The 26,625-nt window shown below is 41.4% G+C and overlaps 1 protein-coding gene across 4 annotated transcripts in view; it reads left to right on the top strand.

Annotated features, from left to right (window-relative positions):
- The window catches only part of wcy (WW domain-containing adapter protein with coiled-coil wacky), a 71,991-nt gene that overhangs the window by 36,512 nt on the left and 8,854 nt on the right, over positions 1-26,625 (top strand). For 3 of the 4 annotated variants that reach the window (XM_076189194.1, XM_076189193.1, XM_076189195.1), the window contains one exon: positions 15,030-15,211. In XM_076189194.1, the coding sequence (XP_076045309.1) occupies positions 15,030-15,211 (182 nt within the window). Of the gene's footprint in view, positions 1-15,029; positions 15,212-22,720; positions 22,951-26,625 lie in introns of those variants that run through there. The other variant, XM_076189196.1, reaches the window with a different exon arrangement.

The raw sequence follows: 26,625 nt of genomic DNA, 5'->3' as shown, positions 1-26,625 counted from the left end.
TGTATCTTTTAATTAACTTTTGTCCATATTCACCCATAACTTTTCTCTTGTGTATCCTTCCAAACTGTCCCCAAGTTCTTCAGTTTTGCTAAGAATCATCAAACACACTGTCATCTGCAATATCCACTGGTTCACTTCACATGTCTTCCTATTCTCCCACTTTATTTCCAAACCTCTGCCTAACATTATGGGATTTGCCATCCTTACCATCCCATCCATATACATGTTGAACAGTCATGGCGACTTCACACAACCCTTGGAGCTGTGGGTCTCCTGGAAGAGACAGCTGGGGCAACGAGTTGATTGATCACAAAACCCTGATACAGCCACACATTCATCTCAAACACCATTCCCAACCCTCATTAGTGTAAAAAAGAATTTACTACCTTCAGCATCACATCGTGTAGAGCATATGCTGGCAGGGTGCATCACTTCACTTGTACACTGTCACTAGTTCCCACAGTTGCTCTTCTCTTTCCAAACAATTCTAGGTAGATTTTTTTTGTTTTGTTTTTTCTTCTTCTTCTTCTCTTCCCATCTCGCAAGTTAACAAATCCATTCTCAACAAAATATCTATAATAATTTTTTGCTTAGGTAGTTGGCCAAAATATCAGTTCTTGAGCAACCTGAAGAGAGAAATTTTGAAAATTGAACGAACTTAAATTGTGGAAAAATATCACCCAGATAAAGCTGTATTCAGCAATATGCTTGTGGAGCAGTTTTCTAGGATGGATTGTGGTCAAAAACAAATATTTAAAACCCATTTCACAAAGCTTCTGCCAGCCTTATTACATGCCTTCTCTGTATCCATGAAAACCTGGAAAAATATTCTTTTGCTATATGTCTTCCCACAAAAACTTAATTTACTCTAACCCTCTCCCAAACCCATAATTTTTCCCCAATTATTTCCTTGGTTCCCCTCATAATATTTTTAATGTACTTGTACCCATACACCTTACCAGTGACGTTCTACAGACTGATCCTGTTAATAGTATTACATCTATCTTTCCCTTGCACTCCTCCAACCCACCATGTCTTTTCCTTTAGACGTACAATGGGCAATCTTTCCAGCCCTCTCCACTGTTACCATACCATATTTCAGAAAATCTGTTGCACCTGGCATGTGTAAAAGATCCATAGATGTTCCCCAGGAGGCCATGGCCACTGGATTAGCCCACAGGTCACACAGTGAAAAGATTTTGTATTGCTAGCTTGAATGAGTGAATGTAGGACAGTGTAGTATTAAGTGCTAGACTTCAATGTGATGGTTGTATTTTGGACATTTGGTTTCTGTTACTAGGCCAATTTTGTGTTGGTGCTGTCCAGAGAAGTCTGTTTTGTGATGTTAGACTAGATCACTGTTTTTGTTTTTGTGGTGACCTGAATGCCAATAGATCTTGCTTGTGGGAGTGATTTCTCTGGAAGTGTAGAATTAAGCAGTATTTTGCAGTGTTGTTCTTTTGTGACTAGTTTTTGTGCAGACATATCATGGGGTTCTAGGGGTAGGTTGTTGTTGTTGTCATCGTCGTTGTCATTGTCATTGTCATTGTTCCCTAGACTGTGTCCGAGCAGTCCCGTCTCCCCAAGGAATGCCACGGCCGGGATGGGGTTTTCCCACAAATTCTTTATAGAATGTATGTTGTGTTCTTTGCGTGCATAATTCTTTATAGAATGTATGTTGTGTTCTTTGCGTGCATAATTCTTTATAGAATGTATGTTGTGTTCTTTGCGTGCATAATGCAGTCTTCCATTATGTGTTGAATAGTATGGAGTGAAGTGTTAATCCTGGGCAGTTGTCCACAATGCGGTCATCCAGTCTCTTCTTGTGGCTTAGATGGGCTGGTTGGTGGTTGCGCCACAGTCTGGCCAGATGGACTCTGTCTTTTCGTTGGAGAGAGGATTCAGAGGGATGGGCATCAGGGGGTCTGGCATGCAGCAATGTGTTGCCTTTTAGTGTGTTAATGGAGCAGTGAGTGACATGACATGACATGACATGAAAGAATATTAGGATGGTTTGGACACATGGAAAGAATGAGTGAAGAAAGACTAGTAAAAGAGGTATGGAAGGCAGATGTGGAGGGAGTGAACATGAGGGGACGTCCTAGGATGAGGTGGATGGATGGGGTGAAGGGGGCTTTGGGGAAGAGGGGAATGTCTGTTGAGGAAGGAAGGGAGAGGACAGAAGACAGAGGTGAGTGGAGAATGGTTGTATATGGATGATGTTGTGATTGCATGAGGTGGGGGGTGGGGTAGTATGTGTGAGTAAATTTTGATGCAGCCCGAAGGGATTTCTCCCCGTCCTCTCCTTATATGCAAGGGGGGACGGAGAGGGGGGGTCGCCGATTAAATGAAGCGGCCTTGCTGTGGATGTGCTGTGTCTTGCGACACTGCTTCTGACCCAGGGCGGTGGGCAAGGTGCAGGGATGACCCGTCATCCATGAGGTGCTCAGATGAGAGGGAGGGTGGGAGGGGTGTGGAGTGTATTTAGGGATGAAATGGGTGGGAGTGTTTTTGTGCCTTTCCCTTTTTGGCTACCCCCCTTGAAAGGGGGAAAAAGCCTTGGTATATGTATGTATGTATGTATGAGTGACATGATTATGAATATGTTACTGGAGGCTGGTATTTGGTGGTTTTGGAGGAAGAGAAGAGAGTATTTGTATGTGATATAGGTATTTCGGTGTTTTTATGTTTCTTGGTGTGTGTGTGTGTGTGTGTGTGTTCTATGTAGTGTAGCAGGTGTGCTGTGTTTGTGGAGGCTGCAGCAAGTGTTTGTGTGCCTCTCATGTCAAGGTGATCCTTGACCTAGAGGACTTTTGTTTCATAGTATAGATGGTCTGTAGGTGTTGTATTTGTGCAGCCTGTAATTGTTTTTAGGGCTTTCTTTTGTATGGTCTGAAAGGTGTTGAGGTGTGTCTCACTGAGATTAGGACTCGCATAATTCATCACTGAGTGTTTGCATTGTTTGTATATTGTATTAATTTCTTTTGTCCAAATGTTGTTCCAGTGATTGATTTAAGTGTGTTAAGTCTAGGTGTGCATTTATTTTTTGTTTGTAATGTGTTGTTTGACAAGGATTTATATGTTACACCAAGAATTTTCAGTGTGTGTGTGTGTGTATTTACCTCGTATTTACCTCGTTGTAATATACGGGAGGGGAGCCATGCTTGTGGTGACCAGTCTTTGTATCTCTCCGCATCAAGTTTTATCTTAAAATCTTGTATAGTGTTAGCACATACTGTGTGTGTGTGTGTGTGCTGTTAGTGTTGTTGATATAGAGGTGAAGTATGTATTTGTGTTTTTTTGTCCAGTTGGTGAGAAGTGTTGCTGTAGATTTAGCTGGGGCTATTTTGAGTGTATATAGGTATGACTATTATTTCTGTAGCTTTGTTACATTGTGTACATGTGATTGTTATGTTGTCTGCGTAAGAAGAGATTTGTATTTCTGAGGTGTCTGGTGTGGGTATATCATACATGTATAGATTGAAGAGTTGGGGATAGAACTGAGCTCTGTGGCACTCCATTCTTAATGTTTCTGGTGTGCGATGATTGGCCATTATATGACACACAAGCATTCCTGCCTGCCAGATAATTGGCTAGCCATCTTTTGGTGCTATATATTTTGTTTGTTAGATTGTGGTGGGGGATAGCATCAAAAGCTTTACTAATATCCAATGTTATGAGAAGTGTTCTGTGATGGAGTCTATCTGAATTTATGCCATCTAAAATTCTTTGCATGAGGATTATCAAAAGGGTGTTTGGAGTAGTAGCCTAAAACTGTGTTGTGATTCAGCAAGGGGAATATGTGGTGTGATGAGTTGAAGTATGAGGCTTTCAATGACTTTGGAGAGGGTGTTTGATCACAAAACAAACACCAGCAAATTGTACAAAACACTCGACAGCATTACACTATCTAACAGTAACACAACACGCTGTCACACAACAATAACCACAACAAAAGATAATTTACCCTCAAACAGACAACAAGCAAAGACACTCGTAAATTATTTTGCTAAGACAAGCCATCTCACTTCTCACCCTGACGACTGATGTACCATTTGATGTAAGAAAGACTCACACAGACTCAGACTATACACCCTTCGTAGATAGTCAGATAAAACACACAATACATAACCAAGCGCTCATCCACCTGTGGCCTCGATAACATAAGTAACATCCACCTAAAACACATTGGACCACAAGGTATACATGCACTCACAAACATTGCAAGCTACAGCTATTCACACAGCACTATACCCAAAACCCAATAAAGACCCAACAATCCCAACCTTGCACTGCCCAATCACACTTCTCTAGGGGTAGGTTATTGTAGGTGCTTCAGGATGATTCTTCTGGGGTAGTTTTGTATGTTCAGCTTTTTAGGGCTGTGTTTGTGTGTTATTTGCAGCACTGGAAAGTATTTTGGTTTCTGGTTTTAGGTGCTCCATTGATAATTTAGTGCAGTTATTATTCTTATTGATTTCTTTTGCTTTGTTCTATGGGTGTTTTCCTAATTGTTATGTACCATATTGTGGGTGTATAAGCTGTGTTCTTAACCTCTTCAATACGAGTCAGATTCTCACAGGCAGCATCAGCAGCCTGATGTACGATGATTTGATGATGCATCACAATACTCACATTATAAAATATAAAGTTACAGCTGTATTACTCATTCTCTTTCATTCTGAATATTGATAACCACAGAAAATATGATCAAGCCAGTTCACAGAATATGGAGTCACTCAGCTACAACTATAAAATAAATATAATCAAGATGCCAACACTGGCATCCTCATGTATCCACTCACACCTCATAACTCCTACATAGTTGTCATTGTATGGAAAGGGTTAAGTACGAGTTGTTATATCGAGTGTTAAATGTGTCTCCTGTCTGGCCCTTGTACCTGCAATTGTTCTTAGTATGTCTAGTTCAGTTTCCTAGATTGTAAAGTGTGAGCTTCCTGTGTATCAAATGTGAGGCAAACTATTTAAAAGTTTTGAACCAGTAGAAGTGTTGGGGGTGAGGGGATGTTGTTGATGAAGTTAAGAGGCCTTGCTGTGGATGTGCTGTGTGTTGCTTCTGACCCAGGCAGTGGGAAGGAGATATGGATGACCCTTCATCCATGAGGAGTTGAGATGAGAGGGAAGAAAGGGTGGTGGATGGGTGGGAGTTATACCTTTGACTGGGCTACCTCCATTATAAGGGGGAAGAAGCCATTGGTAGATAGAAGTGTTGAACCACTTAAGCCTGACCATTTAGCATTCTTAGGTTTGTGGTGATTTGGTAAGCTATGTCACTTAGGATTTAGGATGGAAGGCATAGTTTTCTCAGTATGATGGTCTCATCTAGGGTAGTTTGATTCTGTGTCCAGGGTCAAATTGTTAGTACTGCATTAGTTGGATGGTGTCCTGAGCACAAATGGCCAAGTGTGATTCTGCCTACTTTTGAGAGGGATTTTTAAATAGAATTCAAATGGAGGGGGGTCAGGAGAGTTCACTGGAGTATTGAGATTGTTGGTCTGTCATGAAGAGCTTGTTTTGTATCTGCGATTGTTTTTGTGTGAAAGGGTTGCGTGGTATAATTGGTAGGTTGTACTAATTTATAGGATGATTCTCTCTCCCTCCCTCCCTTTCTCTCACTTTCTCCCTTTCTCCCTCCCTCCTCTACCTCTCTTTTTCTTTCCTTTCCTTTTCTTTTTTCTAGTTGTGCTTGTCATGTAGGCGAGTATGGCTGGGCTCCAGCATAAAACTGTGCCAGTCATTTCCTTGTATCTTATTGGGGGAATTGTGATTTCAAAGTGCAGGTGTTTGTAGCTTTAGTGCATCCCGTTTTTGCCAGTGGTTTTTGTATGATTTGTAATGTACTTTGTTGATCGTTGGGAATCAAGCTGTGGAGGCATAGTCACCTGCTATTCTGATGGTTGTTTGTAGCCTCATTGGGGGTTTCTTTCTTATCCAGAAACTGCTTGAGATTGATTTTAGCATGTTTGTTTTCTTGTTGAATTTCACTGTCAGATTGTTGACATTTCACTATCAAATTGTTGTCATTTTAGTGTCAGACATGATGCTTAGTATTTCAGGGTTCTTGTCCAATGTGAGATTTCGGCCATTATTTGATTCATGGTTGTCTGGAGTGAGCTGGAATGACTGTATCAAACCAGAGAATATACTCACACACACACACACACACACACACACACACACACACACACTCACTCTCACTCACTCCTCTCCTCTCTCTCTCTCTCTCCTCTCTCTCTCTCTCTCTCTCTCGCTCTCTCCACATTTTCTTTAACCATCTCCAATCCCTGACCCACTACCCTTGCATTTACCTCTCGCACCATCCCATCCATGTATAAATTGAACAGCCAGGGCAACATAACACATCCCTGGCAAAGTCCCACCTTTACCTCAAACCACTCACTCTCTCCATTTCTAATCCTAACACACAATCTACTAATCTAGTAAAAACTCTTGAAAAGTGGGAGATAAGCCAGTTGTTGTTTTCTGATGACAATGCACTTGTAGCAGGATCAGAGGAGGGATTGAGGATGGTAGTGACAGAGTTTGGGAAGGTGTGCAAAAGGAAGTTGAAGATAAATGTGGGTAAAAGTAAGGTGATGAGATGTACAAGGAAAGTGGCAGCAGACTGGAAGTGAGTATTAAGGTAGAGAGACTGGAGGAAGTGGATAGTTTAAAATACTTGGGTGTGAATGTGGTGGGGGAAGGGAGGAGTGGAGGTAGAATGTAGATTGAGAGAAGCAAGTAAATGCCCTGGGGGGGATTAAAAAGTGTAATGTGAAAGACATTTAGGAATGGATGATAAGAGGAGATTATATAAAGTAGTGATTGTGCTGACAGCATTGTGTGTAGGCAGAGACATGGAACATAAGAGAAGAATAGTTTAAACATGTTTGAGATGAAATATCTGAAGTATGGTAAGGGTACAAGGTTGGATAGTGAGAAACAAGGTGGTGAGGAGGAGAGTTGGAAAAGATGGGAGATAGGGTTAATGAAATAGTATTGGGATGGTTTGTACACATGGAAAGAATGAGTGAAGAAAACTTAATAAAAAGAAGTATGAAAGGCAGAGGTGGATGGAGTGAACATGAGGGGACAATCAAGGATGAGATGGATGGATGAGGTAAAAGGGGCTGTTGATAAAGGAATGGAGAAGGTAGAAGATAGGGGTGAGTGGAGTTCCTCAGGGTTTCGTTCTTGGGCCACTTCTATTCATAGTATATATAAATGATAAAGACCATGGACTAAAATCTATTGTTTCCAAATTTGCTGATGATACAAAATGTGCAGAATGGCAAATAATCGCTTAAACCAATTAGATATTCAAGAAGATTAGATAAATTACAGCAACAGTCTGAAAAGTGGCTAATGAAATTTAACACAAGTAAATGCAAGGTAAAGCACGATTACAAGTTATTTGGAAATTCATTAACAAAAGTGAATAGTGAAAAGGATCTCAGCGTAATTATCAGTAACAATCTCAAATCATCTAAGTGTATTTCAGGCTCTGAGAAAGCAAATAAGATTCTAGGACTGATTGAGAGATATTTTGACTTCAAAAGTACATTTCCCATTAACAAATATAAGTCATTAGTTTGTTCACATTTGGAATACAGTGATCCCTCATTTTTCGCGGTTAGTGGGGACCAGAACCCTTCACGAAAGGTGAAAAACTGTGAAGTAGGATTTGCCCCCCTCCCCCCCTTTTTTTTTTTTTTTTGTGTGGTTACCAGAATGTTTAGAATATGTAAACAGTATTTATACATTACATATTTGAGACAAAGATTACAACAGTACACGTATTTACTTAAATCGTTACTTATACAGTAATTAACAGTTATTATACAGTAATTAAGGGGGATCAGACGCACTGATAGAAAAATATTAATATATTTTTTTATATCGACTTGATATTTTTACAGTATAATCAAATTGATTTTCCATATACCATGAGCATTTGAATGATGTATGTCCGTCTCTTCATCCATCAGTCCATATGATGTCATTGATGACGTCTCAAATGTTTTCCGATCTTAATACTTTACCTAGACTAACCTGCTTTTGCATGTAAAATCTCAAATACCATACAAATGGTGTGTAATTTCATTTTTTCCTGACATCTTAATAGATCAAGATATACATAGGTCATAAAATGCATGACTTTATTATGTCGCACCAATAGTGTTTTTTATTTTTTATTTTTTTTCTCTCTCCAATAAAATTACCTGTAGCGATATTATTTATCATTTTAATCATTTATCAAAACTTACATGAGGCATAGCATTCATGTGTTAGCATGGTAAGTTTTAAGAAAATTTGATTATTTTTTTATTATTATTATTATGGTGTGGTGCGGGAGGTGAATGCAAGGGTAGTGGGTCAGGGATTGGAGATGGTTAAGGAAAATGGAGAAAAGTGGGAGGTGAGCCAGCTGTTGTTTGCGGACGACACTGCGCTTGTGGCAGGATTGGAGGAGGGATTGAGGAAGCTGGTGACAGAGTTTGGGAGAGTGTGTGATAGAAGAAAGCTGAAGATAAATGTGGGTAAAAGTAAGGTGATGAGATGTACAAGGGGTGAAAGTGGCAGTAATCTGGAAGTGAGCATTAAGGGAGAGCAACTGGAGGAAGTGGATAGTTTTAGATATTTGGGTGCAAATGTGGCAGGAAAGGGTGGAGTGAAGGTGGAGGTAGAATGTAGATTGAGAGAAGCGAGTAAATGCCTTGGTGGTTTAAAAAGTGTAATGAGGAATAGGAATCTGGGAATGGATGCTAAGAGGAGACTGTATGAAGGAGTGATTGTGCCAACAGCACTGTATGGAGCAGAAACATGGAACATGAGAGAGGAAGAGAGAAGGAACTTGAATGTGTTTGAGATGAAGTGTCTGAGAAATATGATGGGGGTTACTAGGCTGGATAGAGTGAGAGGTGTGGAAGGCAGATGTGGAGGGAGTGAACATGAGGGGACGTCCTAGGATGAGATGGATGGATGGGGTGAAGGGGGCTTTGGGGAAGAGGGGAATGTCGGTTGAGGAAGGACGGGAAAGGACAGAAGACGGGTGAATGGAGAATGGTTGTATATGGAAAATGTTGTGATGCATGAGGTGGATTGGACGGGGAAATGGGGGTGAGGTAGTGTGTGTGAGCAAAAATTTTTGACGCAGCCTGACGGGATTTCTCCCCGTCCTCTCCTTTATATGGGGGGACGAAGAGGGGGGGGTCGCCGATTTAATGAAGCGGCCTTGCTGTGGATGTGCTGTGTCCTGCGACACTGCTTCTGACCCAGGGCAGTGGACAGGGTGCAGGGATGACCCGTCATCTAGGAGGTGCTAAGATGGGAGGGAGGGTGGAGGGGTGTGGAGTGTTTTCGGGGATGAAATGGGTGGGAATGTTTTTGTGCCTTGTCCTTTTTGGCTACCCCCCTGGTAAGGGGGAAAAAAGCCTTGGTATATGTATATATGTATTATTATTATTATTATTATTATTTTTTCTTTTTTCTAATGAATATTTTGGGAAAAAAACCACGAAGCACTGAAGCCACAAAATGTGAAGCGCGAAGTGGCGAGGGAACACTGTATGCTATTTCCGTATGGTCACCAAATCTCGTTAAAGACATTGACAGATTGGAGAAAGTACAATGGCGAGCCACAAAACTAATTCCAAATATCAAAAATAATCATACAAAAATCGAATAAAACATGAATCTGGTTTCCCCAAAAAAGTGTAGACTCGGAGGTGAATTGATACAGGTCTTTCAGATTCTAAAGGGAATTGACAACATCAAAAGTGACAAAATTTTCACACTGAGAATAAGACGAGAAACAATGGTCTTGTTAGGAAATAGATTTAATTTGAAAGTGGGTAGAAACTTTGCCAACCATGTAGTTAATGGAGTAAAATTCCTGCAGAGGCAATGCAATGTAGTTCATTTTGAAGGTTTAAGAATCATTTAGATAAACACCGAAGCTAGATGCTGTAATGACTGACATTTATTTTATATTGTTTATTTGTTTTGTTATCATTTGTCTGTTTATTATTATTTGCTTGATTCACATTGATTATTAGTTATATGTCAATTTATTATTATTTACTATTTACATACATACATATACCAAGGCTTTTTCCCCCTTACAAGGGGGGTAGCCAAAAAGAAAAAGGCATAAAATCATTCCCACCCATTCCATCCTTGAATACACTCCACACCCCTCCACCCTCCCTCTTATCTTAGCACCTCCTGAATGACGGGTCATCCCTGCACCTTGTCCACTGCCCTGGGTCTGAAGCAGTGTCGCAAGACACAGCACATCCACAGCAAGGCTGCTTCATTAAATCGGCGACCCCCCCCTCTCCGTCCCCCCATTGCATAAAATGAGAGGACGGGGAGAAATCCCTTCGGGCTGCGTCAAATTTTGCTCACACATACTACCTCACCCCCCATCCACCCGCCCATTCCACCTCATGCAATCACATCATCATCCATATACAACCATTCTCCATTTATTTACTATTTACAAGTTTATTATTTAACTATACCTATGCATTTATTTATTAATCTAATTTGTTATTATTTATATTTTATTTATTTATTTATCATTATTTTATTTCTATTTTTTTGCATCCGACCTAGTTATAGACCAAAAGGTCTTTGTCAGCATGCTCCACCTTTGTAATGTATGGATGGGATAAAAGAGGCATTGGGAAAGATGGGAGTATCTATTGAGGAAGGACGGGAGAAGACAGAATATAGGGGTGAGTGGAGAATGGTTGTGTATGGATGATGCAATGATGCATGGAAGGGAGTGGTTTGGGGGAGGGGGTAGGGAGTATGTTTGAAAACATAATTTGATGCAGCCTGAAGGGATTTCTCCCCATCTTTTTCTGCATGAGGGGATGGAGAAGGGGGGGTCACTGATTTAATAAAGCAGCCTTGCTGAGGATGTGCTGTGTCTTGCGACACTGCTTCTGACTCAGGGCAGTGGGGGAGATGCAGGGATGACCTGTCATCCAGGAGGAGCCAAGATAAAGAGGGAGGAAGTGGGGTGAATGGGAGTAGAGTATTTGGAGATGGAATGGGTGGGAGTGGTATGTTGGTATATATGGTATGTATGTATGTAAAGGCTTTCTGTGGTATTCCAATAGACCAAAGTGAAACTCCTGTCACACCTGAGAAGAACCATATTAGCACACCTACACTTGAGACACCTGGCATTGATACAGCACCAATACAGAATAGGTCTGTCCACAAATTGAAAGTGGCCAAGATGTAACCAATGAATAGGAGACACAGACCACCTCGTACTACCATGCCTTACACTAACAATCCCCAGACAACAAGTGTCTCTTCTCTCTGTGACTTAAAATCCTGCCTGGAGGCTGTTACCTGTATTCTGGTGGCTGTGGGTCTTCTGCAAGTGAACCACGGGCAATGGATTAATTGATATCTGGGAGAATTTTGTGGATTGGAAAGATGCGGCAAACCAAACTGAATTTTTATTAGAATTCACCAAATCTGAACTAAATAACTGATGGGATCCATCAATCTATTGTCTCAAGTCTCTCATGTAGTAGACCCACAGCTCCCAAGTAACCAGCAACAGCCACAAAACTGGCCCATAAGTCAGTCAAGGAAGAAATATTGTCTAGGTAGAGCTGGTGTGGGGTTGTATAAGACAAGATACTCAGTTCCTCTGTGTGATGGGCATATCCAGGACAGTTCATTTCTAGTCAGTTCTGCTCTGTCTGGGCACTGCTTTAGTACTGGATGGTGCCCTGAAAGCAAGATTGCTTGCTTGCTTTTTTATCAGTTGGTGAAAGACTCTATCTAAAGAATGTTGTAACTGATGGAGGGGGTTTCTGGGCGCACCCACTCCCATCCACCACCCTTGTTTCCCTCTCATCTTAGTTTTTTTATGATGAAGGGCAATCCCTGTCTCCTGCCAACTGCCCAGGTCAGAAGCAAGGCAGCAAGACACAGTACATCCACAGTAGGTCCACTTCACTTACATGGCGACCCTCCTTCCTCATCCCCCTCGTGCAGAAAATATATAATTTTCTTCCCATATTATATTTCTGAGTGGGAATGATGTAATGAACACATTTGATGATTAGAATTACTTAATTTTAGGCAAGGAACTTTACAAAATAGAAAAACCTGCATAAGAAAAGAAAATCAATTTAATGCACATTGAGCATGAGGTCTCTGTACAGTTTACATCATTACCCAACACCTCTCCAATGTTCTGCACCATTTTCAGCTGTCATCTTGCACATTTGTTCTTCAGTAACTTCATCAAATCCTGGAATACATTATGCTAATTCTACAATTTTATTTTATGAGCTGTTCCTTCTACAGACACTGAGTGAAATGTTTGCATGTTTGTGCAAGTGGTAATGGTTGCTGATGGGATCACACTCACTGTTATAATACATGTAAATGGAAAAAGTATAACAGCGAGCCACAAAAGTTATTCCAAATATAAAAAAAGAAGTCATACAAAATTTGACTAAAACATATAAATCTATTCCCCCCCCCTCAAAGGTGACTTGATACTGGTCTTTAATATTCTAAAGGGAATTGACAACATCAAAAGTGAAAGTTTTCACACTGAATGACACTCAGACAAGAAATAATGGTCTCAAACTGTCAGGAATGGATTTAATTTGGAAGTGGGTAGAAACAATTTCACCAACTGTGTAGTTAACCACTTAAGTATGACTCAATTCTCGCGTACAGCATCGGGTGCCATATGTAATTTGCATCACACTACTCACATTATAAAATATAAAGTCAATTCTGTATTACTCATTCTCTGTTACTAAGTAATAATAAACATACAAAACATGATCAAACCAGTTCACGGAATCTGAGGGTAATTCATGTACAACTACAAGAAATGTATGATAAAGATGCTGATGCCTGCATCATGGACCCACTTGTGCCTCATTGATGCCTATGTAGGCATCATCATACTGAAATGGTTAATGAATGGAATAAACTTCCTGTGGAGACAGTGCAGTGTTGTTCAGTTTGATAAATGCCTAAGCAAGATGCTGTGATGCCTGCCATTTATTTTATATTGTTATATGTCTTTATTATTATTTGAAGTTGGTGACAGTTTGGGAGGTAAGTTAAAGATATATGTGGGTAGCAGACTGCAAGTATGGGAGAGAGACTGGAGGAAGTGGATAGTTTTAGATACTTGGGTGCAAATGTGGTGGGAAAGGGAGGAGTGGAGGTACTGTAGATTGAGAGAAGCAAGTAGATGCCTTGGTGGATTAAGAAGTGTAATGAGAAATATACATTTAGGAATGGATGTTAAGGGGAGATTGTATGGAGTGATTGTGCTGACAGCACTGTATGGGCCAGAAACATAGAACACATAAGACGAGGAGTTTGAGATGAGGTGCCAGAGAAGTATGATAGGGATTACTAGGGTGGATAGAATGAGAAATGTGGAAGTGAGGAGAATGGGTGGAAAGGGATTTGGAAGATAGGGTTGAAGAAATAGTACTGGGATGGTTTGGACACATGGAAAGAAAAAGTGAAGAAAGATTAGTAAAAGATGTGTGGAAGGCAGAGGTAGGAGTGAACATGAGGGGGCAACCTAGGATGAGATGGATGGATGGGGTAAAAGGGGTATTGGGAAAGAGGGGAATGTCTGTTGAGGAAGGACAGGAGAAGACAGAAGATAGGGGTGAATTGAGAATAATTGTGTATGGATAATGCTGTGATGCATGAGGGGGAGTGGGTAAGGGATGGGTATGAGGGAGTGTGTGTGAAAAATAAATTGACGCAGCCTGAAGGGATTTCTCCGTCTTCTTCATTTCTGCACGAGGGGATGGGGGGAGTTACCAATTTAATGAAGAGACCTTGCTGTGGATGTGCTGTGTGTTGCGACACTGCTTCTGACCCAAGGTAGTGGGTGAGATGCAGGGAGGAGCCAAGATGAGAGGGAGGGAGGGGGATGGATGGGAGTGGAGTATATAGGGATGGAATGGCTTTTATGCCTTTGTTTTTTTAGCTACCTCCTGTGTAAGGGGAAAAAGACTTTGGTATATGTATGTTATTTATCTGTCCATTTATTATTTACTAATGTGTATTTAAGAGAGGGAAAAAGAGGACAAGTGTGTGTAGTAGTTTCAGGGATCAGCTTGTTAAGTGTAGTTGGGAAGGCTTATGGGAGGGTCTTGATTGAGAGGATTAGGAGAGGAACAGAGGTAGTAATTGGTGAGGAACTGTAGGTTAGGACAGGTAAGGATTGCAGAGATCAGATTTTTGTGGTAAGACAGATGTGTGAGAAAGCTATAGGAAAAGGTAATGATTTTTTTTGGGAAAGCCTTTGGTATATGTATGTATTATTTAACTGTAACCTTTAATGTATTACTGTTTATATATATTTGCTACATTCCTTTTAAGGGGGAAAAGCCTTTGGTATATATACATGTATTGTAAACAGCTCATAAAATAGGAGTCCTCACCAAATTAGTTTATTTAATCTTGCTGCCAAATGTGAAGTTATAAGAATTGTCAAATAAGTAAAATGAAAGGTAGTCTTATATATATACCAAGGGTTCATTCCCCCTTACCAGGGAGGTAGAAAAAGAAAAAAAGCATAATTCTTTTCCTTCCCATTTCATTTCCATTCATCTTGGCATAATAAGTCAAATTCCCATGGTGTGTTAATCCTGTAATGACTGTTGGCAGAGAAGTGTGAACAAAATGTTTCAAAACATCAAGGGGGTTTGAGAAGGTTCTATTTGATTTTCATAATTCAAACACAATTTTATGGAGATTAATTGAAGATATATAGAAAATAGTTAACAGGTTTTTTAAAGACTTGCCAAATGTGAGTTTCCTTTTGCCAAATTAACAATCCTATCCCATTGTCAAAAGCAATTTTGACAATTGCAAAAGTAAGTACAGTATATATTGTGTAACTAGAACAAAAGTAATGGTTGTGATATTAGACTTCGATATGAGCTTGCATTTATCTAATGTCAATTTTGTAATTCCAGTTGGGAGTCCGAACAACAGCAGCATCAATTCTTTGCAATCTTTAACGCAAACGGCTGGTACAAGTTCGTTAGCAGCTCTACGGCCTCAAGCTCCTGTGCTCACACCCAGTCTAGCCAATTACTACAAGGAAACCCTCATCTCCCATGTACAAAACTGGCCAGCAGAAAATTTAGAGAGACAGGTTTGTGTTATTCTCATTGCTGTGTTGTTGTAAGGTATATACGGGATATTTGTTTTTTATATATATGTATATATATATATATATATATATATATATATATATATATATATATATATATATATATATATATGATGAATACAAGGACTCTCCTTGTATCTCTCATCTTGCTTTCTCAGTTTGCTTTCTCTTTCTCCTTTTCCATTCCCTCTTTCTCTCACCCTTTTTCCTTGTCTCTGCCCACTGTTCTATTTCTTTCCTTCTCTCCCTTTCACTTTCTATCTTCCGCACCCTCCATCTGACTTTCTCTCGCATGTGTATGTATATATCTCTTTCTTCTTCTGGGGGTTGTTGGGATTATTTGGTTCTTTGACAATGATGCTTAACATTAGGGACAGGAGATGGTGGTCTGGATAGTCAATCCACATGGTAGGTGGTGGAGGACCCCTTTTCACCCTATACCAGGACTAAGAGGGTAGTACAGCTTGGGTACAGTCGGCACAACTGATTACCCCCTTTTTAGGACTTGCTGTGCTCATCCCACATGGGGAGAAGACCAGAAAAGTTGCCCCCCATTCAGCCTGGACTGAATGGGGAGTCACCCCATCAGGTTCACCCTAACAGCACCAAGAAATAAAGAAGACAACACATCAAGGAGGGAGCAGCAGCCCTCACAAATTCTAAGCCTTACTGCTGCAATACCTCTCCATAAAAGGAGATACAAGGTCCACCTTGACAACCCCTCGAAAAGAACCACAAACAGAGGAAAACCCATGTGACCTCCCACACCTTCCAGTTGACCACACTTTTGCCCCTTCCTTCCCCAGACCCACCCTAATGCTTGGGCTCCTGCTTACTGTCCCTCAAGGCTCAGCTCTAGCAAAAGCAATAGAACAAGTGGTTTGTTTCATAAAAACATCCCACACTGGCCTTCTCCCTTGAAGATGGTGAATGTCCAAGTAAAAAAAAATATGTATATACACCCATGCTATATCCATCCCACATCCATCTATGCTCATTATGTATATCTTAAACACTAGAGAACTTGAACAGTTGACACAGCATGAACCTATCATAAAAGATGCATCAGCATCACTTGTCAATCCAAAAACTTCACCATCAGTGTCATAACCCTCAATTCCTGGTGGCACTGGGGTTGTTATTGGTAGTAATGCTCTTGCCTGCTTGGCCAGCAAGCATAAATACATGTGTGTAATCAGTCAATTAGTTGTCCCAGATGTCTTTTGAAGACCTGCAGCCTTCAAATAATAGGCAACAGCCTCCAGATGGGACCATAAGTTGCTGAGGGAAGATATATTGTATGGGAATTGTTAGTGTGGGTCATCGTAGTACAACGTGTTCTGTGTTTTCTATGTATTGATGCATCTGGAGCAGTTTGAATCTTTGGCCAGACCTATTCTTTGTTGGTAATGTCTAAATGCTGGATAACATCCTTAGCACTGGCTTTTTTCAGGTGTGGGAGGTTTTTTTTCTGTGGGGCCTGTGTCTGGTGTATGTATGTGTGTTTATATGATAGTAAGTGAGTGGGTATTTTTACTCCCACTTGTTATAATAGGGAAAGGTCTTCTGGTATATGTATTTATGTATACCTTCAGAACAATTTCCAAGAATAGTGTGTAGGTGGACAGCAAACTCATGTATGACCAAGGTCCTCTGTAATCTAAGGAGGAAGCATCTGCCTACATAAGGGTCTGAGAGGTTCATAGTATAAAGGTTGACCTCATTGGTCGACTGATTAACACTTGATGAATGATCCATTCCTGTGACCTTGCTCCTGAATTTTTTAGAACAAGTCCCTGTAATATGGTAAATGTGGTTCTGATGTATTAGTGTGAGACTATTATTCCACTGGCTGAAAGTAGTTGGAGGAAGGGAACATTGCTGGTTGTTAGCTCTCCATAGTGAAAAGGTGGAAGAAATACAGTTGAAGGTGATAGATATTTTGGGCCAGAACTGGAAAGTGTGTGCCCTTCAGGGCTGGATTTCCACATGGAGGTGACCAGGTGATGGGTTTTGAAAATGGGCAGTAGACAGGTATTCATTAGGGCTTTTTGCTTGTTAAGTTCGTAATTTTTTTTTTGTGATAAATTTAAGTAAAAAACCTCAGTGAACAATTACTAGGCTTTCACTAGTCCTTTTGTGTTTGTGAACCTGGAATGTTTGTACATACATATGTACATATACCAATGGCATTTTCCTCTCCGTACCCACATGCAGAAAAATAGATGATGTGGATAAATCCCATTGGGCTGTGTCAGAATATCATTCACACATATTCCCTCAACCCCTCCCCCATCCCCTACCCACTTCTATACATCACACCATCATTCATACACAACCATTCTCCACTCACCCTGTCTTCTCCCTTCCTCATTAGATATTCACCTCTTTCCCACTGTCCCTTTTACCTCATCCTAGGTCAATCCCTCATGTTCACTCCTTCTACCTCTGCCTCCCACATACCTTTTACTAATCTTTCTTCACTCATTCTATGTGTTCAAACCATCCCAGTACTTTTTCATCATCCCTATCTCCTAACTCTTTCCTCAACTGCTCTTCCTCTCTTATATTCCATGTTTCTGCCCCATACAGTGCTGTAGGCACAATTGTTTCTTCATACAATCTCCTCATAGCATCCATTCCCAAATGTCTGTTTCTTATTGCACTTTAATCCCTCAAGGTATTTACTTGGTTCTCTCAATCTACATTCTACCTCTATTCCTCCCTTTCGTACCACATTTGTACCCAAGAATCTAAAGCTTTCCACTTGCTCCAGTCTCGCTTCTTTAATACTCTTGTCCAGTTTGCTGCCATCCTCTCTCCTTATATATCTTTTACCCACATTTATCTTAAGCTTAACCCCTTCCATACGGTGCCGCACACGTAGGCGTCATGGACTTAGATCTCGGTGGCAGCAACCAATGCCAGCCGTACGACGTGTCGTAATAATACTCGCATCATAAAATATAGTCACCGCTTATATCGATCGTTCTCTCTTCACCCGTGAATTTTGATAACCATAGAAAATGCGATTACAAAAGAATTAGAAAGAATGTTATTATGGAGGGGCGACTACAATAAATATAATCAAGACGCCGATATGGCAGCCTCGCGAATACACTCGCTCCCCATGACGCCTACGTGTGCGGCACCGTATGGAAGGGGTTAACCACTTCAGTACGGGACTTAAATCTCGCGGGCAGCAGCCAATGCCAGCCGTATGACGTAACGTAATAATATTCGCATCATAAAATATAGTCGCCGCTTATATCGATCGTTCTCTCTTTCACCCGCGAATTTTGAAAACCACAGAGAATGGGATTCAGGGCGCATTTGGGAGAATGTAAAAACACGGGCGACTACAATAAATATAATCAAGACGCCGATATGGCAGCGTCGCGAATCCACTTGCTCCTCATGACGCCAACATGTGCGGCACCGTATGGAAGGGGTTAAGTCTATTGCACACCTTCCCAAACTCTATCATTAACTTCCTTAATCCCTCCTTTGATGCTGCTACAAGCACAGTGTTGTCATCAAACAACAACTGGCTTATCGACCATGTTTCTCACTTTTCTTTAACCATGTCCAATCCCTGGCCCATTACTCATGTGTTATCCTTCTGTTTCACCCCATCCAAGTATAAATTGAACAACTAAGGCAATATAACACATCCCTAGTGAAGACCTACTTTTACCTCAAACCACTCACTCTATTTCTAATTCTAACACAGGTTCTACTACTCTCGTAAAAACTCTTGACTGCTCTCATCAGTTGCCCTCCAGTCCCATATATCTGTAATATCTCCCACAGTGCCTTCCTGTCAGCCTTGTCATAAGGCTTTTCTAAATCCATAAAGGCCCAAAAGAACATCCTTACCTTTTCTTAAAGCTTTTTCACATATCTGCCTTACCACAAAAATCTGATCCATGCAACTCCTACCTGTCCTAAACCCACACTGTTCTTCTAATCCTCTCAATCAAAAACCTCCCATAAGTCCCCCCCCCCAACTACACCCACCAAATTGATGCCTCTGAAACTACACTCGCATTTGCCCCCTTTCCACTTGTAAAGTGGAATTATATGGACACTTCTCCAGTCTTCTAGCACTCTACCCTCTTTTAGACAAACATTAAACAACCTCACCAACCAATCTACCATCGCTGTATCTCCCTTTTTTAGACACACTGCATGACACCCATCCAACATAGGTGCCTTACCTGCTCTCATCATTTTAATAACTGCTTTCACCTCATCTTTCCTCATTTCTCCATTTTCCTCATTCATCACTCATTTTTTTAGCACTTCCGACTGCAACTGCCTTTCCCTCCCTATCCTCCTTCACATTTAGCAACTCCCAAAAATACTCTTACTGTTGTCTCATACATTATCATCTTTCCATCTGCACCTTTTACCTTTTCTTCTCTACATTATTCACAGCTTCTTCCTTTAATTTCCTTCCAAAACATCTTTTTATTACTTTCAATTTTTTGTGGAGGGTGAGGTAGTATGTGTGAGCAAAATTTGACGCAGCCCGAAGGGATTTTCTCCCCGTCTTTTTCTTTTACGCATGGGGGGACGGAGAAGGAGGTCACCGATTTAAAGAAGCAGCCTTGCTGTGGATGTGCTGTGTCTTGTGACACTGCTTCTGACCCAGGGCAGTGGACAAGGTGCAGGGATGACCCGTCATCCTGGAGGTGCTAAGACGAGAGGGAGGGTGGATGTGTGGAGTGTATTCAGGGATGGAATGGGTGGGAATGATTTTATGCCTTTTCCTTTTTGGCTACCTCCCTTGGAAGGGGGAAAAAGCCTTGGTATATGTATGTATGTCAACTTTTATTCCATTTCACATCTCTCCCCTTTGCCTCATTTATATTATGCTTTATTTCTCTTTTCTTTGTACCTCTCATGAGCCTCGTCCTATTTTGTAACCAATCTGTGAAACCTTGTTTCTTCACGTCTACAACCTTCTTTGCTTCATCATCCCACCACTCACCACCCTTCCTTTTATATCCTGCCTTCCTTTTTCCACACACCATCTTTGCTTACCTTGTGACTCCCTCCTTGAAACATCCCCATTCCTCCTTCACTACCCCCCTACTCTTCTCTCAGCTTCTTCTTGTACTCATTCTCCTTTTCTTTTTTATTCAAGCAGTTTACTGTAAGCACCTCCCAGTTTCCTGTCCTTTTCCTCATTCTCCATCTATTCTCCACTCACAACTTACCTTCTAAAAAAAAAAAATCCGATATTCCCCCACTCACATGTATGTCCAAAACTCTTCCTACTCTTCTGGTTACCACTATATAGTCCATTAAAGCCCTATCTACCACCCTTCTATCCACCACCCTCTCCCATGTGTACTTATGCTTGACTTTCTTCCTAAACACTGTATTTGCTATCATCAACTCTCTAGACACATCACCATCATCTCTCCACTACAAATTTTTCCTGGAACTCCACACTTCTCAACCACTCCATCTATTGGTTTGTCTGCTGCCCTAGCATTGAGATCTCCCAATACCACTATATTGACATTTCTCTATAAACCCTTTATGCACTTATTTAAATCTATCCTAAAAGCCTCCCTTTCATCTACACTCTTCTCACTACCAGGCCCGTATGCACATGCAAAGAACCACTTCTCCCATCCCAGTTGCACCATCCACATTAACCTTGAAGAAACCTCCTTCCACTAATTCAACTCGCTTATCTATCTCTTCACTTACTGGTGTAGCCACCCCTTCTCTCCCTCATCCTATCTTCACCCGACACCCAACTACACTGCCAAACCCAAACTCGCCCCACCCTTTCAATTTAGTTTTACTTAATGCCAACACCTCCACTTTCTTCTCGCAAACATACTGCCCACATCTTCCCGTTTACTGTCATCTATACCACATGCACGCATATTAAAAGACCCAAACCGTAGGGTTCAGTTGGAAAAACTCCTCCCAGACACACTTATGCTTTTGCTTTTTTTTTTTTTAGAAATGTCCCCTTTAGGGCTACAGGGAGTAGGATGGCTAGTCATATCCCTGTACTGTTTTTGTAACTTTTTACAACTCAAGTGGGAATACTCGATGGCAGTAGTCTTTCTCCCCTACCACTGGATTTGGCAAAAAAGAAAATGAATATTCAGAGAAGTGGTACAGGACAGTATCAAGGATGTCAGCTAATACTTTTCTATTTGTAACACGACATACTAACAGGCAATTCATCAGTCAACACTTGCCCATACAGCTGTATAGGAAGGTATTTTTCCAAGTAACATTCCTTTTGGAAAGCATCACTATAGATCACTACCAGGACTTCTTTTTGAATGCACATGAAGATGATTCTTAAGTGAACCTCGCTGAGTAAAAGCAATCCCACACTCGCTACACTTGAAGGGTCGTTCCTTGATAAGGGTCCTCGTATGCTGTTTTAATGTTCCTGTATGAGTGAACAAGTTTCCACACTGCAACAGTAAGGCCTTTCTCCTGTATGTATATGTACACACATATACTCGTATACCAAGGGCTTTTTCCCCTGTACAAGGTTTTTTTTTTTTTTTATGCATGAAGGGATAGAGTGGTGGGTCATTGAACCAGCCTTTCTGTGGATGTTCTGTGGCCTGCTGCATTGAGTCTTACTCAAGGCAGTGGGCAGGATGCAGGGATAACCTGTACTCCCTGAGGAGTTAAGATGAGAGAGGAAAGGGTGGTGGATGGGAATGAAATTGGTGGGAATGGGTATATGCCTTTTGACTTGGCTACTACCTCCCTTGTAACTTTGGGGGGGGGACCCCTTGGTATATAGATAGAAGTTTGTCATGGGTTTCTTTTGAATGGGCCTCCTCAGGTAGAGCTGATATTGTTTTTGAATTGGGGTTAAATTATGTACAGCTGCAGTAGATGTAACTACTGGCAGACCATGTGCATGTAGGGAATCATACACCTTGTATTTGTTGTCATTTTGTATTAAATGACATGGATGAAGACATGACCCATCATCCATGAGAAGGAAACAAAGGGTGGTGAATGGGAAGAGACATTTCATATAGATAGATGACTTATTAACCCCCTCACCCCAGGATATAGTTTATATGCTCCTTTAAAATTGTTGGGGTGAAAATGGATGGCACTCTTAAGGATTAAAACGAGGGATACCATGTCAGCTGCGTATACTCATGGCCTTATCCCCCTTGTATGAGGGCTGGCCAAGTCAAAGCATGCATTAACTCATCATGGGAGAAAAATAAAGTGGGATAACCTAGCCCCTCTTCACCCTGTTTTAGGTGCATTTTATGACACATGGGACACAGTGACAACATTTTTATCCCTCATCATGAGCATGAGAAAAAAAAGTGGTGCTGACATGTGACAGGCTAAACCCAAGGTCCGTAAAGTTGGTCTGGTTGACTTTTCCAGCTTTGAGCCAATATGCCAAGTCCAAGGGAGTGCTTCTGCCAAGTGTTTGGGCATGTGACCAAATTTTGCTATTGTTTACAGAATGGTCCTTCTGCTCTGTGTTTAGCATGGTCAGTAACACTATAATGGTGAAGACTATCCAGGAACCAACTCAGTGTCTGCTGCTGTGGGCCTCACCTGTCCCCCCACCAGGGAATGTATAAGAGTACCAGCACAAGCAGTTCTCTCCATCCATAACCAAGGAAAAGTTTGGCATTATAAGAGGCAAAAAGATGCACAAACTTCGGAATTCTCCATCCAGGTGTGACTTGTTGATATGCTGACCTCCCTTCCCATTGATACAGTTGAGAAACATCCTAAAAATCATTATGCAGTTATGGTTTTATTGATTATTGGATATCTCTTCTATACAGTATTCACATTGAAGTTAAATGTGTTGTATAGAAAATGTTATCAAGTATTCAATGCTTGTCACATTTGCATAGCCAAAACTGTTGGGTGGTTCTAATTTTGTTTTTTGACGCTACAAACAATGGGGGATCTGTTCGGTGGACAAGAGAAAGTCATCCTGCCTCCCATCTAATAAAACCATCAACAGGTGGTGTTGGATTACTATTGTTCTTTTCACTATATAGACTGTTTACTATAAAGAGTTGTAAATTTCTATCTATATACGAAGGTCTTTCCCCTCGTTAGGGAGGTAGCTAGGTTAGAGGCACACACCCACTCACATAGGTTCATATACCATAAAACTGAGTCAAAACAAACATTCATCTAAAGACTTGTTCGTTGTCCCTGTCACAGCTCCTCATGGATGAAGGGTCATCCCTGTTCCCACGCCACCACTAGGGTCAGAAGTAGTACAACATAAGACTTAACCCCCATGGCATGGTGTGACAGCTGAAGCTGGGGTGTCCCTACCACTGCATTATATGGCACCACCTCCCTCCCCCTCTTCAATTCAAGAAAATACAGAGCCACATTTTCTTATCCATTGAAAAGTAATCTTCATTTGAACTTGTCTTTTGCTCCCCTCCCTTCCCAGTTCAACAAACTTTCCTCTTGCATCCAGTGTCTTTTTCATCCAGACCATCCATTTCATTCTTGGTCTTCCCCTGAAGTTCCCTCCATCCACTCGCCTTGTATACACACACACACACACACATACATATGATAATTGGAAATCAAAGATATAGATTAAGTTGGAACCATACATGAATTTGATTCTAGGTATGTTAGAAAATACGAGAATATGAGATAGGACCCAATGAGTGTTGTTCCTTTCCTGGATAATACAGTTAGGTAAATGCACACACACTCTTCCCATCTCCCTCTCTCTCCCCCTCTCTCTCCCTCTCTCTCCCACCTCTCTCCCTCTCTCTCCCCCCTCTCTCTCCCTCTCTCTCCTCCCTCTCTCTCTCTCCCCCCTCTCTCCCTCTCTCTCCCCCCTCTCTCTCCCTCTCTCTCCTCCCTCTCTCTCTCTCCCCCCTCTCACTCTCTCTCCCCCTCCCCCTCTCCTCATTCCTCTCCCCCCTCTCTCCCTCTCCTTCCCTGTCTCCCTTCTCTCTCCCCCCCTCTCTCTCTTAGCCCAAAACATCCCAAAATTTTCATCAACCCTATATGCCAGCTCTCTTTTCACCTATCTGGGCTTTCTTGGGAACTTTTCACTTTCTGTATTTCTCCCACCACATCTCTTTGTTGGAGAAGAGGGTTGGTATCTTTAGGTAGTTAATTTTTGTTCATATCTAGTTATTTTCTTGTTTTATAGAGTCATACAGAATAAAGAAAATGGAATCAAAATGAAAGGTCAGGGTATCCTAGAGGGATGTCAGCTGGGACAAATGGCTGACAGAATTTTGGAAAGAATAAATAGATGTTAAGGAATGTGAAGATAGTGAAGGGTTAGAGGCAAATTGGGTACAGAAAAAGGAAAGGCTGCAAATGGACATGCTAATGGAAGTGAAAGCAATGAGGAGAAAATTTGGACATATGCTAATGGAAGTGAAAGCAATGAGGAGAAATTTGGTTGAACATTTTGGGAAGTTTTTTAATGTAAAGGAGGATTGGAAGGCTTTGATTGTGGCAATAGGGGATGCCAGATGCAGGAAAACACCAGTCATGGGAGAGGAGCATAATAGGGAGGCAGGAAAAGAAGAGATACAGAGCATTGAAATTTTTTAAAGAATCTTCCTATATGATGTTATGTTTGTTAGAGCTTTATCAGAGGTATAACTTAACATGTTGGCTGCAGCATTTAGATTTATTGTCACTACCTTTATGGGCTACATTTTTATTCGCTCCCCAAAATATTTCTCTTATGATGTGAAAAGTACAGTAATTGATGTTTATAGACCAAATTTAAGCTCACTAATGTTGTGGTAATTGGAGATAACAAGGTACAAACTACAGATTAATGAGAGAAGAGTGGTAAAGCAGTCTGAACTGCCAGACACCATAAATATGGGAGCCAAATAAGGCATGCATAGTGCAAAGTAATTACCATTTGAAAAGTTTGTTGCTGCTTCCCACCAAAAATTTTTGAAGATAAGTTGCAGTTAATGTGTAAACAAACTACTGGAACCCTTGGAGAGATGACAGCAAGGTATTAGCCAAAGTCAAAAAGCATAATTTCACTCCCATTTCATCCCCATCCAACCATTCCTATCCACCACCCCTTCCTCCTTCTCATCTTGGCTCCTCATGGATGACATACCCACTCTCCCACCTGTTTCCTTCCATTCATTATAGTAATTGACTAAATGCTTTTCCATATGTACATTAGGATTATATCTGGCTAGAGCAGATGGAGTTTGATGTTATCCCACTGTATGTATGGACATACATGTATGGACATACATACAAATGAGGAGGTGAGGAGGAGAACAGAGGTGGAAAGGGAGCTGGGAGATGGGGTTGATGAAAGAGTATTAGGATGGTTTGGACACATGGAAAGAATGAATGAATAAAGATTAGTAAAAGAGGTGTGGAAGGCAGAGGTGGAAGGAGTGAAAATGAGGGGGCGTCCTAGGATGAGATGGATGGATGGGGTGAAAGGGGCATTACAAAAGAAGGGAATGTCTGTTGAGGAAGGACGGGAGAGGACAGAAGATAGGGGTGAATGGAGAAGGGTTGTGTATGGATGATGCTGCGATGCATGAGGGGGAGTGGGTGGGGGATGGGGATGAGGAAGTATGTATGAGAAAAAATTTGATGCAGCCCGAAGGGATTTCTCCCCGTCTTCTCCTTTTCTTCATGAGGGGACGGAGAGGGGGTGGGGTCGCTGAATTTATGAAGCGGCCTTGCTGTGGATGTGCTGTGTCTTGCAGCACTGCTTCTGACCCACGGCAGTGGACAGGATGCAGGGATGATCCATCATCCAGGAGGTGCCAAGATAAGAGGGAGGGTGGAGGGTAGTGGAATATGTAGGAAATGGAATGGGTGGGAGTTGTTTCTATGCCTTTTTCTTTTTGGCTACCCCCTGTGTAAGGGGGAAAAAGCCTTTGGTATATGTATGCTTGCTGTGGATGTGCTGTGTCTTGCAGCACTGCTTCTGACCCACGGCAGTGGACAGGATGCAGGGATGACCCATCATCCAGGAGGTGCCAAGATAAGAGGGAGGGAGGAGGGTGGAGGGTAGTGGAATATGTAGGAAATGGAATGGGTGGGAGTTGTTTATGCCTTTTTCTTTTTGGCTACCCCCTGTGTAAGGGGGAAAAAGCCTTTGGTATATGTATGTATGGACATCCTTCAGAGTCCTAGACCCATTCCTCCTGGACCGTAGCTCTGGTTAATGACAGCAGAATGACAGTTCCTCTTTTGCTTCTGCTTCTACATCTACTTAAACTTACTTCTGCTTTGTCTACTCTAATTTCTTTTACATCTGCTCTACTATTAATGGTTTGACAGCTGGACTTCTAACACAAGTCCAAAAGTGTCTTATAAAAAGGTGTAGAAAAAAGTCCACTTCCTCTTTTACATTTACTCAA

This window comes from Oratosquilla oratoria, chromosome 8, assembly GCF_046742065.1.
Source record: "Oratosquilla oratoria isolate Oo_2021 chromosome 8, ASM4674206v1, whole genome shotgun sequence".
Taxonomy (NCBI): domain Eukaryota; kingdom Metazoa; phylum Arthropoda; class Malacostraca; order Stomatopoda; family Squillidae; genus Oratosquilla; species Oratosquilla oratoria.
Note: the sequence above shows the minus strand (reverse complement) of the source record. Positions and strands in the feature narration are given on the sequence as shown.